Source organism: Ciconia boyciana, chromosome 6 (genome assembly GCF_034638445.1).
Source record: "Ciconia boyciana chromosome 6, ASM3463844v1, whole genome shotgun sequence".
Taxonomy (NCBI): domain Eukaryota; kingdom Metazoa; phylum Chordata; class Aves; order Ciconiiformes; family Ciconiidae; genus Ciconia; species Ciconia boyciana.
Window position 1 is genome coordinate 22,288,845 of NC_132939.1, and position 25,910 is coordinate 22,314,754.

The 25,910-nt window shown below is 38.0% G+C and overlaps 1 protein-coding gene across 13 annotated transcripts in view; it reads left to right on the top strand.

Annotated features, from left to right (window-relative positions):
* The first annotated feature begins 1,251 nt into the window (after positions 1-1,251).
* Positions 1,252-25,910, top strand: part of CD44 (CD44 molecule (IN blood group)) — a 61,734-nt gene continuing 37,075 nt past the window's right edge. For 4 of the 13 annotated variants that reach the window (XM_072866230.1, XM_072866226.1, XM_072866229.1 and 1 more), the window contains exons 1-2: positions 1,254-1,459; positions 23,512-23,677. In XM_072866230.1, the coding sequence (XP_072722331.1) occupies positions 1,393-1,459; positions 23,512-23,677 (233 nt within the window). In that variant the 5' untranslated portion in view covers positions 1,254-1,392. Of the gene's footprint in view, positions 1,460-23,511; positions 23,678-25,910 lie in introns of all 13 variants that reach the window. The other 9 variants (XM_072866220.1, XM_072866222.1, XM_072866224.1 and 6 more) reach the window with 7 other exon arrangements.

Here is a 25,910-nt window from a genome sequence, read left to right on the forward strand (position 1 = left end):
CAGCCATCTCTAAGTCAAAAGTCAAAGAAAAGGCAAAGTCCTGAAAACCTCTTTGTGTAACGTTCTTGTGCCTGTGGCTGGAAAGACCTGTCTGTATTTTTCCATTGTTTGTGTTAAGGGAGATGAAAAATTAATGAGAAAATTCTTTCAAGTGGGAGGATCAACAAAATGGTAATCTGATATAGAACTATTAATTTCAAATTTGCCGAGTGAAACTGAAATCAGGGCATTACTGTCTGTCAGTCATTGCCACATGTTGGTTGTTAAAGGTGACATGTACTGGCTTTGGTGATCCCTGACCAAGACCTCATTCCACTGCACACAAACCACTGTCGCAATTCTGCAGCTCTGAAGAGAGGCCAGTGTATGGAGACATCACAAGAAATCCCTAAGGCACACAACAGACCTGCCTTTTGCTTATCTACAGAGGCTTTGAGGTTTTCGCCAAGGATTTCATGAGGCATCTAGAGTCACACAAAACCCCACACTGCAATGAACATGTGTCCCTCAGGAACTGAGACCTTGTCTGAATGTCAAAGACTGTCATATGTTCTCATCTGGTTTCTCTGCTTTGCGAATTGGGAATAGGAGGAATAATTCCTTCCATACCTCATGCCATCAATACAATAAAATATCAATCTTAGTCCTCAGTATCACTGCTGGCAATGGCATTAGTTACCGCTTTTGTTGGAGCAGCCTGTGCAGAGAAGCCAAGGGTAGAATGCGCTGTGGGAGACTGAACCATCTCAACTTACCTTCTGCATGAGGTTATCTTCCAGGGACAAACAGAAACATTTTAGAAAGGTTAATTGCAGAGCAGGCATTTTGCTTGCGCTAAATTGAACTGCAAAAAGAGAAAATGGTGAGATGGGACAAAATAAGCAAAATATTTTGGGGAAGCATCCAGGCTGTTGTAGATGCTTTGCTGGGGTTCAGAAACCATAGTGCTTTATGTTCATCTGGTTTGCAATAATAAGGAGATTTTTAAAATGCAGGAGGGCAAGCTTATAACAAACAGTGCCTTTCTGAGCTATCTCATGAGAGATTACACACATTTTCCTGCAAGCGCAGTAAATACAACTTTTGACTGTACTTGTGTAAGAAGAGGAGGTTTAGTGCCTCTTTAAAACTCAAGTGTGGCTGCTTAGTCAGTACTGGCTCCCCTCCCACCCCCCTTCTTCCACTGCTGGGTAACTTTTGTTGCAATATGGGTGTGACTTTTGATGGAGCTCCCCCTCCCAGTTATGTCATTACTTCAGTTCCTTTGAATCAGAATAAAAAGTGCAGCAAACTTCAGACTTATTGACTGCAGGCTTAACAAGCGTCCGGACTTTTCTTCTTTCCGCAGCTTGCAAGGATATCTGGTTTTTGCAAAACAGTTCCGAGAAAACAATGGTCACCTTCTCCTTACGGGCAACTTTTGGATTATGTTTGCTGAAGCTTTGTCTAACAGAAACACGTACGTTTTTTATGAATTAAAATACTTATGATTGCTAATAAGTTTATGCTTCAGACAGCAAGAGCTCTTCTGCTAGATAGCTAACAGCTTTCTTGCGTCTATCTTTATATAAAGTTTTATTATTGGTAAGAGTTATCAGAGATGCTTTAGAACTGTAACCTCAGCTGTGCTGGTCTGTACAGTCACGGGAAGCTGTGTATTGCTTGGAAAGGGCAATTCCAGATCTGTAAAGTGAATTGTAGATCATTAAAGTTAAGTTTAAACTAAGAACAGAAGTACATTAGGGAATTTAGAACAGCTCTGGTAAAGCTCGGTTCAACAGTGTGACTGCTGTTACATACTTAGTTTGCTCTCCCAGCTGCATTTCAGACAGTAGGGAAAAGAGAGGGGGATGAGGGGGATGGGGATGGACCCACCCCCCAGCACAAATGCATTCTTGAGTTTACATGGGCTCAATTAACAGCTAATACATACTGCGTTTGGACACAGCCTTGCTGAACAGAAGCAAAACTGCAGTGATCTGTGACTGAAATTTGGAGAGCTTTTATGCCAAGCATGCTTGTTTCTGACTTACTAAGGTTTCTTTGGGGTTGACTGATGAGATTTTGGAACAAAGAGGGTTAGAAATGACCACAAAATTCAGTTGTTTATCAATTAACTTTCTGTAGCTTGGTTACCTGCTTCGAATATTTGTATTTAAAAATTATACGTTAATACAGAGACAAAAATAAACATTTTATGTTCAGAATGACAAAATGCTTTTGAAATTTCACATGGTGCAGGCTCAGCCGTGTTTGAGGGAAATGGCCATGCTTTTAATACACTCTCACTGTGACAGCAACTGCCTCGAGGCATTTTGTGGTTAGGGATAACAATTATGCTTCTACATTATTTTTCTACTCATCGGTTCCAGGAGTCTAACAAAATACATTTTTCATGGCCATTGTCATCCAAGGGCTGAGTGTGTGTATATTAAATATATATCTCATTTGTTTGAGCAGCAGTGGATACTTCTGTAAGGGTTGCAGTGCTGCTGGGCTGTGAATGGGTATATCGGAGTGAACAGTTCCCAGCGCATCTGTGATAGCTGAAGAACCCTCATTGCTTTTCTTTCTAAAATTGTTTGTTTGTTGTACTAAAATGCGTTTGCTAAAATCAGGTATATGGATAAAGCCCTTAGAGAAAGGGCAGGGGTACTGTAGGCAAATAAAGTATGTATGTCTCAGATGTGTTTAAAACCTTGGCTTGGTCCAAGTCTGTATGCTGTATAAGTATTATAATTATTTAGTTACCGCCTGCTCAACTGTTTTCCTTTTATGAGCTGCCAGGAGCGTCCTAAAGAAGCAGGGTCTGCACTGACTCTGGGAGTTATGCATTTTTACAGTGAGACGTAGCAGAAAACCCCATCATCTAGTCTTCAGCATAGCTAGAAAAAGTATTTCAGACTTCACATATGCCCCACAGGGAAGTTTCTTTATTGGCTTAGCAAGGTATTAGACTATAGCTACAATATATTTTAGTTGGTATGCAGTACATTCCAGCATGACTTTGTAGTCAGTAATGACTTCAAAACAACAGTTGATGGTGGTTTTATTTTCTTTTTTAAACCAGTGACTTTGCTGTGTATCATAGAGTAGTGGCCATTGCTGTTGGGAAACGCCTTGCTTGAAGACAAAATTCAGATCTGCTCCTGAACTGGAATTTTGATTCTTTTAGTACAGAATTTGGCAAAATTAGAAAGGACCTGGGATTACTGTTAACGTGATTACTAAAGGAGAGATGAGTTATAGCGAGCAGCTGAAAAACTTACTCATCCTGACTTCTGTGCTGTTGTGACCATACTGTCGCTGACATATGAGTGAGGTGTACTCATGGTATTGAGGTGACTTTTTTGTCTAAGGAGTCTGGAGCCAGGACGATATAGATGCTGACATCTTGGTTAATGATGATTCTGGCAGAGATTTTCCCCTGTGAGCATTATGTATTTGTAAAAATATTTCTCTCAAAGTTTTCCTTGATTAACACAAAGCAAATCCTAGAATTTTGACCCCCAAACTGGAAGAATCTGGAATAGATATAGTAGTGTGAAGATGAAATGAAAAGAGGGAGAGTGAGTCCACCAGTGGGAGGGAGGAGTTTAGCTATTAGCACTGGAGAGGTTGTCAGAGTCTCAGGTAAGAGGTAAGGCTTTGAGACAGGGCTACTATAGCTACAGTCAGTCACAAAGGAAGGGACCTGCCTGCCTCTTGGCTTATATATCCATCATGTAAATTTGTAAATAAAGCAGTTTGAAGAAGCTCTTTGTGCTAGTTTATTTTCACTTAGTCCTTACAGTGTGTATCTTGGCTATTTTCCCAAAGCTGCAAAGTAACTATACTTTATTAAAGTTCACTTGAACTTCCATCATTGTTTAATGGAAAAGTTATATACCTGCCCTTGAAATACTCTCACACACAGAGCCAACAAACCATGGCAGAGGAATGTCTTGCAGTCTTTGGAGAAATGTTTGTTGATTCTTTAGTTACTGGTGTTCACCACAATGCAGAACCATTACCTTGAAAACAGGAAGTAAGAGGAAGGCTTAATGAGGAAAGATAGCATCATACAATTGAGGAAGAACTTTTTAAACTAAATGTTTTTAAAACCACTGGTAGCTCTAGCCAAGTTTAAGTGAAATGCTCCCCCATACCTGGTGTGTCTTTCTTTCCAGAACAGTTCCCATGACTTTTATAGGCCAGGACTTGAAGACAGTATTAATGTTGCAGTTATTAATCTAGCACCTAAACATGCATGAGGTTCTACTGTAGCAAGAATGTGCCAGCAGGATGAGATGTCCTGAGATGCTGACAGACAGGTATAAACAGCAGAGAGAATCATGAGCTCATTACTGCTAAAATACTTGTAGAAAAGATGGGTTCTCAAGAATTTCATGAAGGGATAAAAAAAAATTCTTTCTTTGAAGGACAACTTCCATTTCAAATGAAAGAACTTATGGAAGAGAGCAGGAAAATATGGTGAGGAAAAATTTAGATCTCAAAGGGTTGTATGGCAAGGAGCATGGTGGATTGCAGGAAGCAACTAAAATTAGTTATATAGACTGCATGAAGTCTTGAAGAATTTCAGTTAGAGAAGAAATCTGAAAGGTATCCAAGCAAGAACCTAGTGTAAACCTCTGTAGACATTTCCACTAATTTGGATAGCAACTGTCAGGAACAGGGGAAAATAAATGAGGAATAAAAAAAGATAGCAGCAGCAATCAAGTTAATGTATAATAGGAGTGGAGCGTATAGATATGTGAAAAGTTGGAAAAAGTAAAAACTGCATTGCTGATGTGGAGGAGGAAAAACCTCTGGTGAGCTCTGTGGTTAATTAAAAAGGGTTAATTAAAAAGCAAAGGGCAGACAATTGCAAGATGGCAATGTTCTTGCCAGAGAAGAGCTGGTATTCAGAGGGAGTGGCTAAACAGCAGCAGTAATTAGGTTTGAAAATAAGTTGCTAAGAGACATTGTTTTTAAGGACAGATTAGATAAGCACAGACTAGATAAACATCTTTAAAGGACAGTTTGGGTATGGTGATGGTGCTACTGGGTAAGAAGACAGAGTAGAAGACTGGTAACTCTATTTCTTCTTTGATAAAAGGATAATTCTGGTTCTGAATGTAGTTGACTGGTAGTGGAATACATTGTAGAGAAGCAGGGAAAAAATGATGTAGAGCTTTTTATATGAGAGGATAAGTCAGCCCAAGAACTTAAAAATTTGTTGGAATTCCAGATGCTGTAAGAAGGCTTCTCCATTTGCTTTCTGGTCTTCTTGCCTCACATTTCTGTTCCTGCACTAATGGATAAGTGTTTGAAAATACACTCAAGATAGAAGATGATAATTCTCAACTTCATATGACAAGTATTCCGTTGTTTATAAAACATTGATTTATTTTTTTTTAAAAGAACCCTATGCGAGAGAGCAAGGGAAGGTGTTCTGCCAAACTCTCCTCTAAAATTGCTTTTTCCAGGACCAAGGCTAAATGTACATAGTTACCTGTGAACTGTAACTTCACAGAGAGGATAATCACGAAACCAACATGACCCACCACAGTAATCTTGCCTACTTTGAAAACAATACAACATTGTACTGGCACAATTCACAGTGTTCAAAACAAGTGATATTTTAGCATCAGCTGGTAACTGAGAGCATGCTTTATCAAATTTCACTTTTCAACACTAAATTGAATTCTTACACTAGAGAAGTTCAAAGTTCCAATTGAAGGCCAGCAAAGTGAGAGGAGCAAGAGAGAGGTTGGGTTTGTTGCCAACACATCTCTGATACACACATCATGGTTGCTACCGAGTAAAACCCACATCCACAGTCTATTTTGTTCTTTGCCTTTACCTGTAAGGGTTTATTTGTGATATATCTGGTGGTTATATCTGGCACCAGGACTGATGCCAGAGAGGATTGTGTCAGTCCTGAATGTTTGTCAGTTTTCTCCCCACCAAATCACAGGCTTCCCAACAGTGGCATCAGCAGTAGTATCAGTAGCAGCTGGCTGTGATTTTACTCCCTTGCCACGGCTGCCGGAGCTGACCCCACCCAAGGGACGACAGAGCAGCTTGTCATACGAATGAGTTTGCAGGCAGTAATGTGAAATGGCAACTGAGAGAAAGAGGGGTTTTCCTTGGAGAATCTTTTCAGTCAGACTGAAAGTTCAGCTAATTGCAATTTAAAGTTCAAACCTCCGTGACTGTTTCCTGCCTAAAGAAACCTGCAGTCATTTTTGGAGTCTGTGCCTACAATTAGTTGAACTCTCTTTTGTATGCACTGGCTTTGGGACTTTCCAGTTCCTCTACATAACAACACTGGCTACATTATATAATGCAGCAATCTTATTTCAGTACAATAACCTTCAACCCTCACATTGTGAAACAGAAAAGAAAAGAAGACAGAAAGGAGTTGAAGAATAATCTACAATTTTGGCAATTACTAACATGGAAGCTCAAGCAACCATGCCAATTCAAAGTAAAAATCACAGAGAAAACCTGAATTTTACTTACATTTGCAGTTTGAGAAATACATTGCTTCACTTCTTTCTTTCCTTCTATTGATGACTGTGCTAGGCTCAGTAGCTGGAAGCTCTAAGAGACTGCGTTGTATCTTTGCAAAAAAAAAAAGAAAACAAATCAGACATGCAGCAGCTGTGGTAAAGCTTCCGTCTCTGTTTCTGCTAATGATACTGTTCCAAAAGCAATGCGAGATGGTTATAAAAGAGGTTGCCAGGGTACAGGCTGGCAGTTGCCTGGGAAAAGGGAACTAGCTGGCAATCATCAACTACACAGTTAATGTCTGTTTTACTAAATACGTGCTTTTGTAAATAAGAAGCTTCCCTTGACAGAACATATAATAGTAAAAAAATCTGCTGTGACATAGCTTTTGTTGATTACATGTATCTCACAGTGGCAGCATGTTAGGAAAACAGGTTCTCAGAAGTATATTTCCCTAGGGGGCTTTTTTATTGTTATTTTTGTTAATGGATAGCTGTCTGTAAAGAAGCAGGGTGTGGTATGTGTGGGTAGATGTAATGAATAGTTTCTTGCAGTGTTCCCATACAGAAGGAAAGGTTAACTGGAGCTCAGCGTATGGTCTATGACCACCCAGGACCCTGTGGGCAGATGGGAGTGAGCTCTGTCCAGGCAAGCAACCTGCTATCCAAATTGGAGTCTAAAAGTCAAGCACCAACCTTAAGTTGGCAGCCTCTCTGAGAGAACATATCTTGCCACCAGGGAGGCTTATCAGCAAGGGATTGGTATCACACTCGTCAGAGCAGCATGACTGCAGCCGTTTTCAGAGAGCAGGCAGAGCCCACATGCCCACTCAAAACAGACCAAGCAAGCTGGCACCTGCTCTTTCTACAGCATGTAAATGTAAGAGTTCAACAGTACCGTAGGGATGATTGTGATGGTAGTGATTAGTCATCTACCTACTCTTTGCCATTGGCCGATGCACATCTTATAGGTAAGATGGAGTATCCCTATCGTGGAATGAGAACACTAAGGCAGTGATACAGTATGTCACTGCTAGGGGCAGCCAGGTCTTCCCACCTCCATCACGGTGCTCTGGGTGAAGCTTCCGCACCAGGAATATGGAATAGTTAACTGGGCAGGTTCAAGGGAAAGTAGTATTTGCCAATTATAAAGAAACATGATTCATTAATAATGAAGAAACTGAGGGTGAGGCCTGAACTCATCTTAATGTTTTGCCTTCACTCACTTCCCTATTCTTCCTCCTCCTGCTTGATTAGGTGTCCTCCATTAATTTACATGTCCTTTGCCTTTTCCATCATTCACTCAGGCATGTAAGTGTAGAAAAAAAGCCTCTTTTGCTAATGAGTCTTCATATTTATAAATGTAGGTTTTTTGCTCTCTGTTCCTATATATTGCTTATGCATAAATTCAACATATAGGAACATTTAGAACATGGAAGTGAAATGCTATGTACTGTGTTCAAATCAATTTCTCCAGTAGCAGTGCTATAAAAATCAGATATAACTTTTCTTTGTCGCTCTGACAGTTTTATCCTGTTTACTTATGTGTGTACTATCTATATAGCAAATGCAAAGTGTAGTTTTCTTAAAAAATTCTTATTCAAGACTTATCTTTTTATGATTAGGGATGTTTGAAGCTGTTTGGCAAATGAGAACTGACTTACATCTTTTGTCCTACTGTCAAACTTAACACTTCTTCAGGTTCAAGAACTTTAAAATTGATTTAATACTTAACTGAAGAATCATGTCTTAAATTTAGTCAAGTTTCTCTCCTGTTTGAAACAATACTTTCTAGTGATAACTATCAGCTATCTTCTTGAGATCTTGGAGGTACTTGTACATGAAGGCTTGATACTCTGGGAAGGCCAAGTGCCAAGAGACATAAAATACCCAGCAAGTCAGAGGAGGAGCCAAGAATAGACCTACTGTCTGTAACCCGAAGGTGGGCCACCTGGTCACAATGCCAGAAGGCCATGTGACCAGAACATTACAAGTCCAGAGAAGTTTGAGTGTCACTGTGCAGGAACTATGTGTGTCCAGGTGGTACCCAGGTATATCATTTAAATGTCCGTGTCTTCTTTTGAACAACTTTTTTTCTGTTTCTCACACCTATTTACTGTTTTCCCCACTAATCCATCTCCGTCTCTCTGGGACATCTGGCTGAAGCAGTCCAATAAATCTGATAGATAGACTCTTGTCAGCGTGTGTCTGTGATAGAAGGTTATATCCATTTGATCCAGTAAAACTTCTGCTCAGCAGGTTACTCATTCTCAGGAAAAATGAAGTGTACAGACCAAGTTCTTCTTCCAAGAGACAGGCCTCAGAGAAGACTCAATTGACAAGAACATTCTCTTACTCATATTTTTTATGATTTTCTTTTTATTTCGCCCTACTGTGCTGCTAAGTCTGACTTACTGTCATTGTGTTCAACATCAGGCTAATAGGGCAGGAGCATCCAGTGACTTCAGAAGATTGGTATTAACACAATACCACTGTTATATTGCACTAATAAGAGTCACTTTGCCTTCTTGGGAGGAGCAAAAACTCTTCTAGCACAGAAAATAAAAATACTTTTCTTGAAATCTCATATTGAGCTCTAAACTCTTAAACTCCTCTTTTCTGGAATGTAACAAAATAATTTTATAGCCTACAGAGAATAGATACTTGGTGGTTCCAGTTCATCACTGAATGAGCACAGCTAAGGTTTTAGACAGGCAGCTATCCAATTCACAATTCTTGTATTAAAAGCAGTAACAGGCAGACGTTGTGAGTATGTGAGACATGTTCCCATGGTGACTGCCCAGAGAGAAGTTTCTTTCCTGCTTTTGTGGCTTGCCTCAGAAAACGCTGGATCTATTTGCTCGCTGTTGTGGTGTAAAATGGTGCAGAGCTCTTCTCAGAGTGTGTATGATGATTTTTGTGTCTCCTGACATTTCTATTAGATCAGTCCTGTTCATTCTTTTTCTTATGGCTGTATTTCCTGGCTGCTTGTTCAGTGGGAAAAGATCACAGTAGTTTTGCTTTATTTTCTCAACATCTTCTTGACCTGCCAAGTCTCACACATTATCTAGCAGTCATATAGTTAGTGTTCATGCTGAAGAGAGCACAGCATTAACTGGCTTTTAAAACAGTGAAGCAGACACAATCTTAGAGCATCATGGAAGGGTCAGACCAGCACAGTTATTCAGTTTTTTTCAGAGCATCTCTAGGCATATGTGCTAGACAGCATTTTCTGTCTCTGGGGGTTGTTGTGAATTAGAGAAAAGTCCGATCGTCCAGTTTTCCAGGAGGAGGCATATCCTGTGACTTGGAGATTAAGACCAACGACTGAATCCAAATTTGTTTTCTGTTAACGCTTTGCTGAGAGTATATTTTTATCCAGGTAGTTCATATAACAAGTAGTTTGTGTTTCTTTCTGGAGCTGGAGATCTTTTTTCTTTGTCTTTTATATTTCCTAACAACTCATATTATTTATATACATGCCAGTGGGGGCCAGCCCTATGGTAAATTAGTGTAGCGTACCCAATATATTACATACAAAACAATGCAAGACTGGGAAAATGTTGCAACAGTACCCTTAAAGATTAGTGGAATTTCTATACAAAATTTTGCATTTGCAAATGAATGAATTAATTAATTAATTTCCTTTGCTGAGCAAAGGAGGAAAAGTTCAAAAAACTCTCTCTACCTGACTAGGTTACCCTTCAAAATAAAATATAGGCAATGTTATTTTCTTCAATTTCTTCTATGTTGTCACAATCCCATTTAAAAAATATAGCATAGCCACAGCATTGCAAGGCTTGGGCCCAGCAAGGGTTATATCCATTAATAACCTACAAGAGTGTTTGTTGATAACATCTACTTGATGATCTACATCCACATCTTCAAAGCTCAAGGTGGGCATCAGTAACAAAATGCAGTGGTCTCTCCTCGATATATCCTACAGCACCTTAAACATTTGAACATTTCGACATCAACGTATGTCTGAGATGTATTCCTTCCACTTGTCATCTGCTGGATTCTTCCAAGTACGGTAGAAGAAGAACTCTTCTTCAAAGAGATTTGACATCTTACGCTTTCTCAATGTATCACTTCAGAAACAGGTGGTATCTCTGAGGAAATTTTGTTCTGTGTAGTGCTTCTTTTTCTTGCATTACATGGAAACGTTACAGTTTGCATTACAGTTCTTGTTACAGTTCTGTAACTTGCATTACAGTTCACATAAATATTACAACATTTGGTCTAGACGGGGTTACTGTCTTATCTGGTGTGTTTCATCAACACATTCAGCACAGTTGGAATCAGTCTGAATGTGTTTAAATTACTGTAGAACTTAAAATTTCAAGTCTGGATGTAGTGTTATTTAACAGAGTAAAGATGATCCCAGCTAGTGAGAAAGAAGTGAACTGACAAATATGCTGATAGCAGACAACAATAACTAGGGTTTTTTGCAGCCCTTTGGAAGTCAGTGATTTTATTCCTGCCTCACAGGTAAACAGAGAGACAGCAAAATAAGTCACCCAGCAATGTAGTTGTAAATAGAATATTTTCTCCTAAGTCCCAGCCTGGTGTTCCATCAACAAGATTAGTGCCTCTTTCACTTGAATTTCAGAAAGCAGCTATGATTTCACATACAAGGATATTTCAGCTGAAATAAGCATTATTATTATTATTCATAAGAAAAAAGTCCTTGTGCACACATTCTTCTACTAGTGCAGAAGTGAACAAGAGTACAGAGGACCGGAGCATTCTCTGGAAAGCTGTTATCTTAAAACCAGGAAACTCTGTTCAGTTACTGACTGTTTGATAATCCATCATTGAGCCTGGCTACACAATGCTTACTTCAGCTGAACAATCTATGTAAGAAAATACTCTTTATGAGTAAGAGCTAAGTATTTTCCTAATTTTTGAAACACCCTTGCAACTCATTGTTTGCAGACCTGCACTGAATTTATTAACAGTATCAGTCAAATACTTTATCTGACTTTATTATTCATACTCATAGTGCTCAGGTCATACCACTTTATCAACACCAGTCACAATCGTATTACTGGTGACTCACAGCAATTGCAAGGCAACATATTAACACCTTTTTTCCACCCCTGACATGATACAAATATATCCACAATGATAGTCATAGCAACATGTTCAAGTCTTAATGTAAGTCTGTCTTTTGCTTTTTAACTTACTGGTTTGGTATCTTGAATTGATTGTTATATTGGGAGGTATCCCAATATCTCCCATCCATCCAGAGCAAATAGTTTTAAAAGTCAGCTGAATTAGCAGTGTTTCAGGAATTGATATAGTACGGTGTGCCTAAGACATGCTTTCAGACTGTTCAAGGAAGACAAATGGGATCTATACACAATGACTGGTAGCAGATCATCTGGAAAAGTGGTTCCACGCTATGTCGGCTACTTCTGCTGTTCCTAAGAGAGATCTCTGCTTTGCTTAAAGAACTTACTTTTATTTTTTGCAAGTACGTGATAAGATCTTCTTTCTTCTGATTTCAGAGTTCTTTGCTGGCTTGCTTTCCTTTTCAGCTCTGATACAAGCTTACTGGTCTTGATCCATCTTTTGTACTGTATATAGCTTGCTATTAATACTCATTATCACATGGTAATAATGGGTGACACAAGACGAGTTTTTTGCTTTGTCTAGTGTACTTGACAGACAACTCAATTAATTTTGCTTCAAGAAAGTTATTTCCTTGGGGGAACAAAAAAAATCTTGTGGTGCTTTATTAATAACAAATTACTACCTATCTAGGATTTTCTATTTATTAATATGGCTTATTCCTGATTTGCTATTTGAATTTACTCTTGCTTGAGTGAATCTGACTTCATGATGCCTTCCAATGTCATGAAACTCACAGTACTTGAATTGAGGTCTGTCACTGTATCATTTGCCATTCAAACATTGATTTAATTCTGGATCTTTTTGTAAAATCCAGCTATATCTCATTAAAATAGAAGATTACTAGAATCAATGAGCATCACAGCAAAATCACTGGCTTCACAATGATTCCAGCACTTTTGGGAGACAATGATGCTTCACTATTTGAGGATGATTACATGCAAACAGTAGTGCATTGCCCTTACATATCTCCACTGCCTATATATGTAGAATTTAATATAGTATTTGAATTCACAGAATATCGAGGCCACGCTGCCCATGCCTCTTTCCCATTCTTCCCCCATGCAAGTGAATCTTCACTGCCTCTCATGAATTAAGTTTAAATAAACTTTTTTTAAAAAAATAGGAAAAAATATATTAAACCCAAGGCATATCATTATTCTCAACACATTTGTGATAGCAACAGCATTGTGTACATACTAATGTTAATTGCAAGCTCTAGTTATTAAACATACCTTTTTCCTAAACCAGTTATAAAAGATTCAAAACTAAGACTGTAAGAATTATTAAAGAAATTTAACTGAACATCTAGCTTGGGATACAAATAACCTGCATGCATCTTAGGAAAGTTTCTTGCTAGTCAGTATTTTCAGTATAAATCACAAGATTCTTGAAACTGTAGTATATGGATGGATAGAGTGATACAGAGTCCAGAAAATGGAAACATTTTGCCACCAAAAATTCCAGTAGAAGTTGCCTGCTGGCCTAGGCATTCTGGTTACAGGCTACGGGATCCCTGCCCTTCTGATATTAGGGAAAAAACAGAGGGAGTAGTGTATGTGGCAGTGTTCTCTTCCATCGTCAGAAGCTTGCACTGATTTAAGGTAGCGTAAGACCTTTCCCATTGATTTCTATAGATTCTAGACTAGATTGGATTAAGTAGATTGTGTTAATCATTATATGTTTTTTACAAAGTGATCATTTCCAAAGGTAGCTTTTTGTTTGAACCATACTTACTTCAGGTCCCAAGCCAAGTCTTTCTGTCAGTGAAAATCTTAAGTTTGCTTTTTTTTTTCACTCTTTGTCCCAATATTTCCAGAGCAAAATTTCAAGGTCTTCAGCAAGTGGAAATGAAATGTGCATTTCATGAGTTTTATTTTTTTCAATAGTGTGTAGTATGCTCCCCAGTGCTTCTAAGAGCACCATAGTTGCCATCCCTCTATTGAAAATGTACTTACAGCTGGGTATTTCTTGGGTTTTTATGGAGAGGAACACATTGAGATCAACCCACTCTCCACCTCTGAAACTGCAGTAGCTCGTACACACAGCTGGATATGCAACTTTCATCTTTCACTATTGCCTGTGAAGTTCTTCAGACTTCTTCCATAATCTGTTCTTCAGAGAACGCTTTCTTCCAAGATTGTTTCTTTACTTTGTCTTTCATATCCAGCATTTCTGATCTCTTCAAATCACACCATTTGTAAGGTCTTGTGAATAACAATGACCAGACAGCACTGGTAGTGGAAATTACTCAAAATCCCACTGGGGAAAGAAAGCATGGTTTCAGTGTAACTTCACAAAGCGAGTCAGCTGCTTTTTGCTAACCATTGATTCTAATAAGTAACTTTATTCAGTTTTTCCAAGACTGGTACGTCTCTTGCTTGGGCAGTCCTCTCCTGCCATTATTTGTTACTAGGAAATCTGCATGGGTCATTTGTCCTTTGACATGTCTTACATTGTGAGGCATATTCTAAGCAGCCGCCTTCTTTTTAGTATGTCTGCCAGACTAATGTTATCTTTGTTTTAACTGGCTGGCTTTTAGAGCTTTTAAAAAGATTCTTGCGGTTCCTTTCTCTGTTGTTTTCTTGCAAAGTGGCCTTGTTAAAGTCAATAGATGTTCTACTTCTTATTCAACATCTTTTTTTCTCTTTTTCAGTTTTGATCATTGCTTGCTTTTCCATAATGAACTTATTGTACAAATGAGTTTAAAATGTTGAGAATGCTTATTCGAGGTTTTCCTGTATAACTCAGAGGAGCAGAGGAAATATAAAAAGCATAGTTTTCTAGTTTAGAAATTGTTTACCAAAAAAAAAAATAAAATTCAATATCATGTGAAAAAGTTTCAGATTACACCTGGTATTATTATTGAGTAGCATACTGCAAGTAATTAAAATTCAAAATCTGTCATTTAATTGGACTTGTTAATCATAGGTCTGATTTTGTATTAATTTGTTATCTAAATAACCACAGAACTTAAATCAGACTTTCTGTGACTTGCCAAAGCTTAGATGGAGGCTGAATGTAAAAGCTGTAAGAACACAATAAAATAACAATGTAATAGTTCTTTGCTCTTACAGCATTCTTTATCAGTAAATCTAAAATTGCTTTATTAAGGAGGTTAGTTGCAAACTGAGGTAAAGAGAGATGAATTGGCTTATCCAGGTTATATCAGCAGGCAAATGACAGAGCAGGGAACAGGGATAAGGCCCTTTGAGCTCCGGGCTAGGGATCTGGCTGTTGAGCAACACTGTCTCTTACCTGCTTTTATCCCAAATGACTAAACAATTTGCTTTCAGTCAAACAATGAAAATCAGACTCCAACTATTATTCACCAGCTTCGTTTCATGTATGTTTCTTCATCTGGATTGCATGGAACTGATCCCAACTGATACACTTCACAGTCCCTGTTACTCAGCCTTTGGGGTTAGACTACTCATTGTATAGCCTGAAGCTTTCCTAGTATCGACAATGATGATGTTTTCATCATCTCGAGGGGGGCATATCTGATAACTGTCTAATTCCAGGACTATGATTTCACTGCCTGCAATTTTTCCACTGAGGTGCTGCACAGCTGTACCATGTTCTAGTGGAGTCTGAAAACTTTCAGCTCACTGTTGGTGTAACTATTACAAAAAGAATAATATTAATGTCAGCAGCAAGGAAGTTGATCATAAGTGATGACACTGTATAGGCTCACTCAGGATGTTTACCAGAGCAACAGTTGCCAAGCAGATAAAGTATGTTTGGAAAATGCATTAGCAGACTTTTTTCTTCCCGCAGCAACTGCTGAGGAATGAAACATATGTCTTATACTTACTTGCATTTTGAGTGACTCTATGGATGCTTGATTCATTAATAGTGCCAGCCCTATCCCCACTTTTTTAAATTAGTAGCCAGGAAAGCTATCAGATTAAGAGACTGAAAATTTTTGCCCATCAGTAAACAGATACAGAGACAATGACTTTGGTGGCCAGTAGGCAGATCCGTTAAGAAGAACAATTTAGAAGGAAGTCAATGGCTTGAGCTTTGTCCCACATCCTGTTTCCAGTGTGCACTTACTGAAGTAACACAGAAATGTAAGGAATACTTATTAACATTTGGTGGAGAAAGGAGATCCTCCTACTGTAGCCAGAGCCCTCTCTGGCTACTGTGTATATCCCCAGCCACATGTCTCCTTTTCATTTCAGAGATTCAATTGAGCCCACTTGGATCACAGCATTAGCATGGCTATGTCGTGACTTTTTATGTAGTTAACAGCGTACAGGAGAGTGAGGAAGCTACTATCTTACTTGCCTTTTCAGCCCAAATTACTAGGTACCCAAATATAACTGAGTAGTAGGAACGGCTTTGGCACAACTTCAAAGAAAGGTCTGATTTTATGCCTTTGGATCTATGGAGAGACATCTTCACTTTCTTGTCACCACACCCAACTACTAAGAATATGTTATCTCTATTTATAGCAGGCACTCCTTGCAACATGCAGGTAAATTCCTTTTAAAGTGTTTTCCTGGACTTTATTGTCTTTAAAAAGCCAGGTGTGCAGACATTTTTTTCCCCCCTGAATATCAGCAATCTATTAAGGATATAACTATGTTTTTTTTTTTCCCATGAAAATTTTCAAGACTTAGAACATTTTCTGATGCCAAACTGAAATGAAAATATGAAATTTTAAAAAATTCTACAGTGAAATTTTGGACTAGGTTCCTTAAACCATCTACTTGTATTGTAACCATGTAAACATTTAAACTTAACTTTCTTAAATTTTTTTATTATATTTCATGCAAACTAATTAATTAAGTTTCAAAATGAAAGGCAGTTTCAAACTGAAAAACAAAGCCCTTGTTTTGCTTTATTTAAGTATCCAAGAGGGATACTTCGAGAACTGAAAATATGGTTTATTCCCACTGAATCTGGAAATGTATTTCCTATAAATCATTTCAGGTTTCACAACTTGGCAATACCCCAAGGAAAGTATTTCATCTGACAGCTCCCAAGAATCTGTATAGACTTACTTTCACTGTCACTATTTGGAGAAGCCTCACTTATGGTGCAGGTTTTTTATTTCCAGGTTTGTTTCTCTACTTTCTGTAGAGAATGGTGGCTAGCAGAGCAAGAATATCATAACTGGGAGAACAGAAAAACATCACCCAGCCACACTAATGACTATACATGTTGCTTGATCCTTGAGACTTTTTTGTTGTGATGGTAAAGGACTGCAGTCTCATAGACACATGCTTGCCTAACTCATGTGGATCCTGCAGAATTTGACTTCTAAATTTTGATCAGTGTGTAGTCTGATTTTCCCAGCACAATTTTCCTTTCCTCATCAAGCCCTTAGGGATTCAGGTATAGGTGTTAATGATGTCGACACATGTCTATTAGTGACTGGGGCTGAGATTAATGAATCATTTTACATAACCTAGCAAACAGCTATCCAGTGGTTTTTATCACTACTGACCTGGGCTTTAGTCCAACTTCTGACATAAAGGTGGAAGCCTCTGTATCCTATTACAGTTGTCTGGGCTGCGAATTGCTTTAGTGAATGGTTTTACTAATAGCCTCTAAAGAAATGGTGGAATACTCAGCAAATAATAATGCCATCCAGGCCCATGTGTATCGTAGTGTATTAGGTAATCACTGAATGATATTTTTGTACATTCAAGTTCTCCCAGATGTCAAAATGGCGGTAATTGGGCTATCTTAGTATGTCTGTTGACAAAATGTCTTGGATCCTGAAATGTTTCATGAATCCATCCCATATGAAATCTTGTATTCAGAGGGCATTTCCTCTAGTCAGGAATAAAATATGCATTCTTATTTAGCCATGAAGTAGTTGTCCTGAGGAACATTTAAAAAACCAAACATCAACTGGAGGTAGTCTGAACTGAGAGCCGAGATCTGAACTGTCCAGACCTCCTCAGATCTTAGGACTCATATGGCCCAATTTCTAGATTTGCCTGGAGAGGAACCGTAGTTACTAGGAGTCTCTTTTAAACAGATATTAGTCTGTTTCCAATGTGCCACTTTTTTCTCTATTTCATTACTAGCATGCATTAAAGCAGGTGCTAATATTAAAAATGTAGATATCAGTGCTAAGCTAATGGTAGTTCCTGTTCAGAAGTGTCAGTACAAGATTAAATGATCTGTGATTATAAGGAAACGTTTACCCATGTATATCCACCTAGAACTTGAAATCTGTTTAATAAATTTAGAACAAAGTTCTTACAATAAATGTAAAAACTATATTATATTAAAGCAAACAGAGAATGAAAACTCTCTGCACTGTCAAACCCCTAGTTCTGTCCCTGTTTTCAGCCCCAGTTTATCACATCCTGGTCACCTATCAATCATCTTGAACCACAAACCGAAAAGGAAAATCCCCATGAGAACAGCACGCTAACATTTCCTGGTTGCCATGCAATGCAGACTGTGGTTTTACCAAGAAGTCTGTTAACAGCCTTGTGTCTAAGTATTCTTCTACAGGTTTTCATTTAAGAGGGGGCAGTGTTTTTGCAAATCTTCCACTTCATTTGCTTTGATGTATCTCTGCAGTTGTTAAAATAACATTTTTTTTATATAAGACAGCATCCACCTTGAGAATGAAACCTCTAGGTATTGTCTTGAAAACAATGAAAAGCATGGAGCAATGCATGAAACATCCATGCAGTGGATAAAAAATCTTTATGGAAAATCAGCTCTAATGGGAAGAGTTTGCATGAGTCAGTGTTACTCATGTGTAAGGGTTGCAGAACCAGGGTGGAAATGGACATTGCACCTGGCTGTGACAGCTTCTAACAAGCCTCTAGAATTAATAATCAGGGTGTAACTCACACTTTCATGAAAGGACAATGCTCTTTAGTCTGTCTCAGCCAATTCTATCACACCAGTGGGCTCTAGCTAGCAAATTGTCTGTGGAACTGGAGTTAGTGATTTTGGCTGAAAAGTATTAATTGAGCCTGGTTTAGATACATGAATGGCAATAGCAGAGAAGGGCTTGCATGCAGCTGCTTGAGAAAGAGCACCATAAATCCCAGGAAATACAGGGAGAAGTGGCCTGTGTGAAAGTTAATGTTCTCCATGTTCATAAAACTCAGTGCAGGCTTAGGGGGATTCCATGGCTTTGGGTTGAGTCACCCAAGTCTCATGGTCTGGATGAGGTTAATGATCATGACAAGTCAGGCATGTCTAGTACTTTTTGCCTTTTTGAAGAGCTATTATTAAACATTTTTGTCTTCTAGCTGTAGCAAATCATGTGGATGTCGGGTAAAGATCCACGGCCTGTCAGCCCCCAAAGCCTGCCAGCTATGAGAGGGCAGAAGGGAAGGTTTGCGTGCTGTTTGTGATCCCTCTGTGAGTCCACTCTGAATCAGACCCTTTGAAACTTCAAAAGGATTGAAGGGATCAGTAATGGTTTGGCACACAGTGTGAGTTTTGCATTGCCTTGTCTCTTGAAACAGAGAAAAAATTCCATCTTTTGCATAACTGTGTTAAAGCCAGCTAAGTAACATCAACATAAAATAAATGGATTTGACCTTCCTGCACAATGGGAAAAGGTGGAATATGTGTTTAGATTTGGATTTGACAATCATGTTTCTTCCTTAACTCAAAATTAGTTTATAAGCCTCAGCATGGAAAAAAGAATTTAAGGTGTTAATTTAGTTTAGACCCCGTCTTTTATTTTTGGTAAGTTTTGTATTGATATGACTAGAAATATTTTCATTAATTCAGTTAAGGGTCCCCATTGTCTGGACGTTAAAATATGAGACCATAAAGTAAAAACTCTGGGTTCCCTGACAGCTCTGGGCAGTATGCTCTGCATCTGTATTTTGCCATTTTTAAAATGTGGTAATTATTGTCTTCACAGAGGACATGCTGCGTTTATGCAATTTGCTTAGACTGTGAAATGTCATGTGAGTTTTAGGTACTGCTGTAGTCCTTTTTCCACACTCACTGCTTCACAAACAGACTGTCTATACTACAGCAATGTTACAAACATTTTTAATAATAGATGTAGAAGATATCATCAAAATAAAAACAAAGCATGCTGTCTCAACATTACTTTAGGGCAAAGTGCCAACTAGTTGGATGGCCTCAAAACCAGTTTTGAGAGTTGGATTGCCACATTTTTGCCCGGGGTTTCCTGGAAACCCATGTGATCTCCCACGCTGCATGAGCGAGGCTTCCTGGGAGCTTTGGCCCTTCTGTGTATGCATGCAGTGCAGTTGGTCAGCACATGTGCAATAAGCCTGATACTTCCCAGAAGTGTCCTGGTGTACACTATGTACACTGTAGAGCCAGGCTGAGCATTTCCATGGAAAATGTACATGCATGTAACTGTAGCCCACAAGTAGTTCCATTAAGCCTATTTGTGTAAATAAGCCTATTTATTTTCAACAGTTGGAGTTTAAGGAATTGGCTGCCTAATAAGTGGGATTCTGACTATGACTGGATCTCTGGATGGTAATGGAGCATATATTGCAGCATTTTAAAACCATGAGTGGGCTGAGGTTTGATGAGAGCTGAATCAAATTCACTCTAAACAAAAATGAACTTCACTTAACATTTCAGTGAATCTGGGATGAACTGTGAGATTAAAATACAACCCAAAGCAAGTGGATGTGGTATCTGATTTCATAGCGAAAGTTCTTCAGGTATTAGCCTAAAGTTATTGGAAGAGGTGTTGATGTTCTAAACAAATCTAGTTCCAAAATCAGTAAGCTTGTTACTTTTAAGTAATCAAATAGATCTTTGTGATCTGATCCCCAAATTTAATATTAAGTCTTGGGCTTCACAGAGTATCTTTAATTATTAAGAAATTTAGGCCTGCCTTGTTCTACAGAGAACAGAGAATCAAGAAGGGAAAACTAAAGAGAAGCCTTTTTCCTATCTAGGTCATTTATGTTTAATACAGCTACTGACTGGACAACTTCCAAAATAATGTCAGGCTTTGAATATGGAACATTCAGAGCCAAAGTAGAAGTCACTCACATGGCAGCTGTGAGAGTAGCTCCATCTGATAGCAGTAGTCGTGGACCACATACTTCTGTGCAGAGTAGCTACTCGTTGTGTTGTTGTAAGAAAACATCTGTTGGGATCTGCAACCTGAACGTCTGTTGACTACATCTGTGACTTGTAGGTACACGTGGCAATGACTTTTGAGCATACAGTGCTGTTCAGTGAGGGGTGTGGCTGCAGAAGGTCTCTAGTGCATCAGCTATCCCCAGGACCAGTGCTGTGCATGTCTGCATCTGTCACTTGTGGAAGCACTGTGACTATTTCAGAATCATGTGTGGGAACTTGCTGAGACTATCATTCTGTGTTAATCTACTAGCTTCTCCTCAGACTCTGAAACTCAGCCCTGTTGCAAGACATTAAGTCCTCCAGGAAAGAAAAATGCATTTGTTAGTGTCCTCTTCCACACAGGTCCCTCATTCTTGCCTTCAAAACCTCTCATGACATGGCTGTCATCAGAGAAATTTTAATAGAACTATTTTTCTCTGGAAGAAAACAGCTGTGTCAAAGACATTTTGAGAAAACATGTTAGTCTTGCATAAATTTTACAAAACTGAAAATTATGTCCTCTTTTTTTATAACATATGATAATAAAAATATTAAGAACTGTAATAATCAAGACTGTTAAACAGCTATGCAACATATATCAATTTTGTCTACATTAAATGTTTTTGTCAGCCTAAATAATTGGGGGGGCAGGTGGGAGAAGAGATATTTTTTACATTGTTTTTGTGGAAAGGCAATCCAAGTAACCATAATGATTAATTCTGTTGCCTATGGTAAACGTATTTAAGCACAGCTTAAATACTTAAGTATTGGATGCACAGCTTCTGAGCTCCTTCGGACAAGCAGTCATCGATACTATTGGACTCCTACCTATGCTGCGAATAATGGTTGTCTTCTCATACACCATACAGTCTGGATCTAATCTGGTATTTTATCTCCTTGATGGTTTCCTGTTACCTGCGGAAAGGAACATTCCTTGCAGTTTACACTGAGTAGGTAGAATAACCTCAGTTTACCAATGAACAAAAGCAATTGAAGGAAGAGTGCACGCCTTGATTACTATCATTTGCTTTCACATCTATGCAATAGAAGAAAATAGACTGTCAAACAAAAATGACATTAGGAAAGTTACTTGTTATTCACATAGAATGTGTCAATGCAAATGTGCATGAATTGCATTTCAGGTCTTTTAGGAAAACAGTTATTATATGGCATCTTTTATATCAAATAGATGGTAAAGACACCCCCTTTTAATATTTGGAGAAGACTGGTCTATTTTTCCCTTTCTTGCACATGGAACTCCCATTAAAATTAAGAAAAAAATGAGGCATGCTCCTCTCTTCACTGGGAATAATAGGCTACTCCAATTAAGTGTGCTTTGCAGTTGTCATTCTAGTCTGGAGTTGCAACAACTTTTTTCTCTTGAGGGAAAGGTGGGGCAGGAACAGAGTTAATTCACATTGCTTTGAAGCATCCTGATCTTTCCCGTTTTCTCCACCCACGTGATTGTTCTTATTTGTATTATTATTATTATTATTAACTCTTTCTTAGCTGTTCCTGTTAAAAAGAGATGATAAATGTTTATTTTTCCTCTCATTTTACTCAGTCACAGACTTACCTTGGATTATACCATTTTCCCACTGTACCTGTTGCACTGTGTAGGTAGTATCTTTCCAACATAAAGATGAATGGAGTGTGATGTCCTCAGAGCCTCTAGCCCTTATGCCTTTTGTTCAGTGTCTGTAGTGAATTGTATGAGGTGCTCCTCTCCCATGTACAGCTTGTTCAGGGTTCCTAGGCTGAAGGCTAGAAAACAAATTGCACAACATAACTGTGGCACCTAAATTTTTTTAAAATTATTTTATTCATTATTTTTATCCTCATACTGCTTGCCATTGGAAGTTACTTCCATGTGCAAACTTTTACAATATTATTAAATTAAAATCCATCTAAGACATCCTTGAACATTAAATAAGCTCATTGCAGTACATGTTGAAACTCTGACATGGGTTGGCAGTAAGATACTTGTGTGTGAGTGTGAGCTCAGCAAGAGGAAGCCTTTCAAAATGGAGGGAAATACTGTCAAGATGAATGAACAGGGAGCGTGAAGTTCATTCACTCTTATATAATGTATATTTGACGCTTCTCTATCTGCCCTGGCAGGCTGAATAAGAAGAGCTTAAAGATTACTTTTTAGGGAGTATTAACAGCATAATGTTGTTCTAGTTCAGAATATCTGTGCAGCTCACTTAGTTTTTGTCTCAGGTAGATCATGCAACATCAAACCAATGCAAGCTTTCTGCTTTTATCTAGCTAATAACAGGAACACGTTGCTTGAACTAGTTCTGAAACTGGGGATTGACGTATATATTCATTTAAAAGGATTCTCTGTGAAGGGATCACAATGAGATAATTAAGGAACCTTATGATCATAAAGGCTCTGATTATATACCATTTGATCTTTAAAAAATTCTGTTATGAATTAAATATTTTGTTTTCAAATACATTTGGATATTCAGTTAGTTTTGCAGTAATGTGGCTTCCAAGACTTTCACAATGTTATTTACACCTTCTGCATGTTATTGTTAATGGTATGTTAATACTGACAGATACCACACAAAAACATGTTGTATTGCTGTTTTGGAAAGGCTGAAGATTTGGCTTGTGTCTCAGCCCAAAGAAGGGAAGTATGAAGAAGGTGACTGAAAGTGCTAGCTCTCTTTCTGAACGAATCGGTAGCTGCTACTTGTTGCTGGTTTGCATTGAAAGCTCTATACTTGAAAATAAATCATTTCCAGGTCTTGAGTGAAACATTAAGTCCAACAATTTGTAATTCCTTTTTTGTCTTTTCTTTTGATAACAGAATTCAATGTAAGTTGCAGATATGGAGGAGTTTTTCATGTTGAGAAAAATGGTCGCTACAGCCTCACACGATCTGAAGCAGTCGAACTCTGCAGAGCTCTCAATAGTACCTTGTCAACACTAGAGCAGTTGAAGAAAGCTCATGAACTTGGATTTGAAACTTGCAGGTAAAGAAATTATTGAAAAAATCATGACAAGTCCATCCATCCGTGCTATAGTGTAATAATTACAGTTGACTTCATATAGCTGTTAATTAGAAGGCCATGTCAGTCCTCAAGCAAGTTACATTCTGTGAGGAACAAAACATCTTTGTGCATGTGTATGTTTGCTCTGGGTCTGGTAATAAATAAGTCCTTGACTGCATATACTTTTTAACAATTATCTTTGAAAAATCGTAACCTCTTACAGATAAAATCTAAAGATAACAAAAGATTGACCGTATAATAAACGAATTAGGAAGATGTTCAGATCATACTGTATCACTGACTAATTGGTAAAATAAGTATGTGAAAAGTATTTACGATTTTTAATGACCTGATGTAAGGTCAAAGACTGAAGATGGTATATACAGTATAGGGAACTCTGTCTTGCAAGAAATAGTAAAAAGTAGCAAGTGGTACTGTGAGGGATGAACTCCTGACATCCCAGTGAAAAATATAGCCACAGGACTAGTGCATTCTTATAATCTGTGAATGAAGAAGTTTCAGAAAACAACCATAAAAATGATTAAAAAATGCAAAACCACGTTGTCAAGTGACTTAATTACCCTCTGTAATTAATTATGTATAGGGCAACAAGTGCAGATAATACAGATTCTTCAGTTTAGCAAAAAATAACTAGACCAAGAGACTGTAAGTTACTCACAGAAAATTTTGGATTCAAAAAATTGAGTATTAACACAACAAAATATGTGAGGATAATAATTATTGGCTGAAACAACTTACAAGGTTTGTAGTAGATTCTTTGTTACACCAAAATTTCATCAAGAGGAAATATTTTCCCCAAGGATGCCCTCTGTTCAAGCAGTAATCCAGTCGGGACAGTCCTATGGTCTGTAAATACATCAGACTAGATGATCATGTGATCTTGCTTTACAAAATACATGATACATTTATTATGGAAGTCATCCTGAACATTCATATGCATAAAAGAGATTGAGCTCAGGAGCTGTAAATTTGAAGTTTGATTCAATTTTTTAAAAATCAAATAACATAGATTCATCTTGGTAAACCATTATAGAGTTGAAATAAACTTCAGTAGATTTTCAACAATCTAAAATAAACAGCAAATATGGAAAAATGGAATTTATCTTCTAACTGACTGGAGTAGAAAAGTTCAGTGGACATTTCTCCAAAATTTAAAACTTTCATTCTGTTACCATGTTACCTGTACCATGTACAGGCATCAATACTGCTTGCAACTATTTCCTGTGAATTATTTCATTTCAGTTTAGTCAGTGGTGCTTTACTTTTTTAACGCCTAATGCATAAATGTTCTTTCCCACTGGCTTGCAAGCCCATGAGAATTGAATAAAGCTCCTTTCAAATTAATAGTATCTGAATGAAATAATTTGTAATCATGGAAAGATATATGTGCAGTACCTTGAAAGCATGCTTATACATATGTCATGCACTGCTATTGATGACAGCATATGGCATGTTCATTTTCACAAGCATTATGCCCTGCACAGTGGTGAAGGAGGTGGACAATAGTGCCAGGGAACAATGGACAGAAAATTCTTAGAAGATTCTTCCATGAGAAGTGGAAATGTCGTTTAAAATAATACCGCATAAAAACTATAGAGACAATTCTTTACTCTGAGGGAAAAGTCCTGCATAATATAGTAGGCATGTTCTTTCTCTAACATTGGCATATGAACATACTTAGCATTCTGAATTGTCCAGCACTACACAATATGTAGAGACTGAGGATCAAATCCTAACTAAACACTTAGGGGTGGAGATTTCTAGTGCTAGCAATTACGAATATTCTGCAACGTGGAAAGTCTTTTCTGAAGTTAAAATATAAAGATAATTGAAAGAAAGAGTAGAGGGAAATGTATTTTGCAGTGGGGAGCTGTAGTTTTTCATTAATGTTACAATTCTCCCTAATTCACTGTTTAGCGGAGGACAGATTTGGACATGTAAGGCATGTAGATAGGATTCCTTCCTCCCTTCTGGCCAGCCCTCCCACCCTCTTACTTTTGTTTGTTGATCCTGTGCTAGAAATCCTTGTCAGTAAGGCTAGGCTCTTATCAAGGTTGAGTAGGAGAGAAAAAATATACCGCATATAATCATCAAAATACATGTGGAATGGTGAGTGAATAAGATGAATCAACAGACCATAACACAAGTAGGTGATTAATGGATTATAAAGTGTCAACATCGTAGGCTCAGTTGG